This window comes from Ruditapes philippinarum, unplaced genomic scaffold (genome assembly GCF_026571515.1).
Source record: "Ruditapes philippinarum isolate M1 unplaced genomic scaffold, ASM2657151v2 ctg10900_1_1_1_1, whole genome shotgun sequence".
In the NCBI taxonomy this organism is placed as follows: Eukaryota; Metazoa; Mollusca; class Bivalvia; order Venerida; family Veneridae; genus Ruditapes; species Ruditapes philippinarum.
Window position 1 is genome coordinate 25,511 of NW_026863082.1, and position 4,963 is coordinate 30,473.

Here is a 4,963-nt window from a genome sequence, read left to right on the forward strand (position 1 = left end):
AGACGATTCTATTTTTCTGTCTTTTATTTTTACCTTTTTAAAAAAGAAAAAAACTGTGAACAGACATTTGACCTTGACCTTTGACCTGGTTGACCTCAAAATCACAATAGGGGTCATATACTAATCATGACTAACCTCCATGCCAAATACCTCCATGCCAAATATGAAAGACTTTGGGTCAAAGGAATCTTACGTTATTGGGCGGACAAGCTTTTTGAAGTCAAGGCCCCTGTGACCTTGACCTTTGACCTGGTGACCCCAAAATAAATAGGGGTCATCTACTAATCATGACTAACCTCCATGCCAAATATGAAGACTGTGGGTCAAAGGAATCTTAAGTTATTGGGGGGACAAGCTTTTTGATGTCAAGGCCCCATGTGACCTTGACCTATGACCTCAAAATCAACAGGGGTCATCTACTATTCATGACTAACCTCCATGCCAAATATGAAGACTGTTGGTCAAAGGAATCTTAAGTTATTGGGCGGACAAGCTTTTTGATGTCAAGGCCCCTGTGACCTTGACCTATGACCTGGTGACCTCAAAATCAACAGGGGTCATCTACTAATCATGACTAACCTTCATGCCAAATATGAAGACTGTGGGTCAAAGGAATCTTAAGTTATTGGACGGACAAGCTTTTTGATGTCAAGGCCCCTGTGACCTTGACCTATGACCTGGTGACCTCAAAATCAATAGGGGTCATCTACTAATCATGACTAACCTCCATGCCAAATATGAAGACTGTGGGTCAAAGGAATCTTACGTTTTTTGGCGGACAAGCTTTTTTATGTCAAGGTCCCATGTGACCTTGACCTATGACCTGGTGACCTCAAAATCAACAGGGGTCATCTACTAATCATGACTAACCTCCATGCCAAATATGAAGACTGTGGGTCAAAGGAATCTTAAGTTATTGGGCGGACAAGTTTTTTGATGTCAAGGCCCCTGTGACCTTGACCTTTGACCTGGTGATCTCAAAATCTATAGGGGTCATCTACTAATCATGACTAACCTGCATGCCAAATATGAAGACTGTGGGTCAAAGGAATCTTAAGTTATTGGGCAGACAAGAAAAAAACGACGGACGGACGGCTGGACAGCCGGACGGACAAGCTGATTCCAGTATACCCCCCTTACAACTTTGTTTTGCCGGGGTATAATGACTGACATAATTATGCCACAAAGTAACTCCAGTATAGCACCAACCACATAATGTGGTTGGATATAATTAAATGTTAATTGCATCAATTTAATAATATTATAAATTTAATGATATTGTATGATCCAGAGTACCAAATCATTATATAAATTTCTAAAATAATAAAGTAACAATGATATTCAGCTGTTTTTTATATTAATGGCAATATCATACACTTTTATGTACATCATCAAAACAAATATTTACTCACCTAGCTTGGTTTGCTCAAATTCTGCCTGACTTTGACCTGAGGAAGGTTTTGTCTTAATTTTTGCCATCTCCTGCAAAACAACTCATCTTCTTTACTTCACAAAATACATTTTAGTTCAAAACTAATCAACAAGACGTTATTAAGATGTAATTATAAATGGTATTTAAAACCCAAAGGTAACCGAATTGTGTACTTTTTTATTTCATTATTATATTTTAGCACAACAAACATCATTATCACCCTATTTAATCACTTGCCCAAAATTATTTGTAAGAAATTGCTCTGCAATTTAGGAATAGGTCATCAGGTCACATTTTATAATGTTTCTAATTGGTACAAATTTGAAACTAAAATTATCATCAGAATTATCAAAGTTCAAAGTTCTATTCCTTATTTAATAATAAAATCTGTCACTGGACAACAAACTCAACATTTATCAGTGCTGAATTGTGTAAACTGAGCAATGATTGAAGAAAATCCTTCAACGGGTAAAAGCCTTACGTAACAAACAAGATATATTATAATATTTAACATTTACGTGTAACCTTAACAATGAGCCAGTATAGTTTACATTGAACTTTTAAGTGGTATCTTCACTATAAACAAGCATAGCTAACATTTAACCTGTAAGTGTGACCATCACCATGAGAAAGAACTGCTTACATTAAATGATGAGAAAGCATAGCTAACATTTAACCTGTAAGTGTGACCATCACCATGAGAAAGAACTGCTTACATTAAATGATGAGAAAGCATAGCTAACATTTAACCTTTACTTTTGACCTATTTTTAACAAGAGCACCCCTAGGTAGAGCATTATATGCTCGAAACTGTTTTTTTTTAGTAAGGATGAAGCATTTGTAAGAGTCATTGCAATAAAATGTGTGTACCTATAAACTCTACTTCTTTTAAATGGCATAGACAGACAGACAGACGGACGGACATACTCACAAAATGGTACTTATGTGACTTTTCCTTTGATCTTTTTGGCCATTTTTAGTCACACAAGGCTTAAAAAAAGACACACAAGTAAAAACAGAATGAATAGGATCAAAGAGAATTTTACTGTTACCCATTGTTCTCTAAGTCACACATTATCATTAGTACCTCTGGGTATGTATGGACGGACAGATGGACGGACTTATGCCAGGGGGTATAACATAATATATAATAAATGGTTTCCTTGAAAGTTAGTTCCTGATACAAAATTCAATGGTTGTTTCACTTGTTGCCATGGAAAGTTAATGTTCGCTCGTTGCTATGAAATTTTACAGTTTCCTATGAAAAGTCAATGGCTGCTATGAAGTCGCTGATTGCTATGGAAACTTAGCTTTAGCTCCTGTAGATTCAGGGAAGATTTTTAAAAAGTTTTTTTTTACTATAAACATATAAGGTAAATCAATGTAACCCCAGGGCGGTGCGGGGGCTATAATTTAAACAATTTTGTGTAGAGGTCATGTTACATTGTATATGCCCAATATCTAAGCTTCTGTAATATAACAGAAGATTTATTTTTCCTATTTACAGATAAGGAACATCATTTATCCTATTGGGCAGGGCCAATTTTGACCCCAAGGCTTTTATTTGAACAATTTTGGTAAAGAACTTCTAGAAGATGTTTCGTATTAAATATCTAAGCTAAGGCTCTGGGTTTTTTTAAAGAAGGTTTGTGGTGTTTTATTACTATATACATATCAGGAAAATCAATGGCCCCCATGGACAGGCAAATTTTTATCTCATGGTTTTCATTTGAGCAAACTTGGTAGTGACCCACTGGAATAAGTTTCATGCAAAATATCTAAGCTATAGCGCTTTCTGATTTAAAAGGTTTTTTAAGGTTTTTCTATTAGTTGCAATGGCAACCAGAATTTAGCATTGAATGGAATTCTTTTAATCAGTTTTAAAGGGCTTCATGCTAGAAATATTACTGCTTAGATTTAAAATATCAGCCAATTGGTATAAAGATGTGTTAAGAGTTAAACGCCATTTTTTTGAAGGGTGCATGCCGGACGCAGAGTGATCACAAAAGATCAACCTTGAGTACTTTGTGTTCAGGTGAGATAAAAAGTGGATGACAATATGTATCATGAAACTAGAGGATGCTTTTGTAAAAAAGCGCATGTCTCCCCCACTGCTGAGAATAACTGTGAATGGAAACAGGAATGGAACTGGAGAAATCCGGAAATGAGAAAATGACCAATGGTCACTGTGACCTTAACCTTTAACCTACTGACCCCATAAACAAGAGGGATCATCTGCTCAATAAGACCAATCATCCTATGAAGTTTGAGGGTTGTAGGTCTAAAGGAACTCTAGTTATCATCCGGAAAGGAGAAATTAACCAACGGTCGCTGTGACCTTGACCTTTGACCTACTGACCATTAAAACAATAGGGATCATTTGATTAATAAGACCAATCATCCTATGAAGTTTGAGGGTTGTAGGTCAAAAGGAACTCTAGTTATCATCCGGAAATGAGAAATTGACCAACGGTCACTGTGACCTTGACCTTTGACCTACTAACCCCAAAAACAATAGGGATCATCTGCTCTATAAGACCAATCATCCTATGAAGTTTGAGGGCTGTAGGTCAAAAGGAACTCTAGTTATCATCCGGAAACGAGAAATTGACCAACGGTCACTGTGACCTTGACCTTTGAACTACTGACCCCAAAAACAATAGGGATCATCTGCTCTATAAGACCAATCATCCCTATGAAGTTTGAGGGCTGTAGGTCAAAAGGAACTCTAGTTATCATCCGGAAACGAGAAATTGACCAACGGTCACTGTGACCTTGACCTTTGAACTACTGACCCCAAAAACAATAGGGATCATCTGCTCAATAAGACCAATCATCCTATGAAGTTTGAGGTCTGTAGGTCTAAAGGAACTCTAGTTATCATCCGGAAACGAGAAATTGACCAACGGTCAGTGTGACCTTGACCTTTGACCTACTGACCCCAAAAACAATAGGGATCATCAGCTCTATAAGACCAATCATCCTATGAAGTTTGAGGGCTGTAGGTCAAAAGGAACTCTAGTTATCGTCCGGAAACGAAGAATGGACGGACTGACGGACTGACGGACGGACTGACGGACTGACGGACAGGGCAAAAACAATATGTCTCCCCCCGAGGTGGGGGAGACATAATAACAAAGCTTGCTAACCTTATTGTGTGCCTTGACAAGCAAATAATACTGGTTTATACAAACATTAGTTATCTTAAAACCATGGCTGAATGCAATACATGAACTGGTATCTTAAGTGGAAACAAACAATAGCTAAAACATTTTACCTCTTTTTGCTCTTCCATTATTGTCTCAAGAATAGTAAATTTCTTTTTTAAATCTGCATGTTCTTTCTCAGCCTCTAGTTGTCCTTTCTTTTCTTCAGAAATCTGTTTCTCCAGATTTGCAAGTTTGTTTTCAAGTTTTTCAGTCTCAACTTTTCCCTCTGAGAGTTTATTTTTCAGGTCCTCATATTCTTCTTTAGTAGCAGCATTTTCTGTTGATTTTAAAAACTTTTGACATTTCGTCCTTGATTTGCCCC

The 4,963-nt window shown here is 37.1% G+C and overlaps 1 protein-coding gene across 1 annotated transcript; it reads right to left on the reverse strand.

Moving 5' to 3' along the window:
* Positions 1-205: 205 nt before the first annotated feature.
* Positions 206-4,918, reverse strand: LOC132721081 (uncharacterized; the record flags this gene model as incomplete). Its single annotated transcript, XM_060705329.1, is given in 2 exon segments — positions 206-1,482; positions 4,710-4,918. Coding segments are annotated over 2 exon segments (287 nt in total), but the record flags the coding sequence as incomplete, so codon positions are not given.
* Positions 4,919-4,963: the final 45 nt, after the last annotated feature.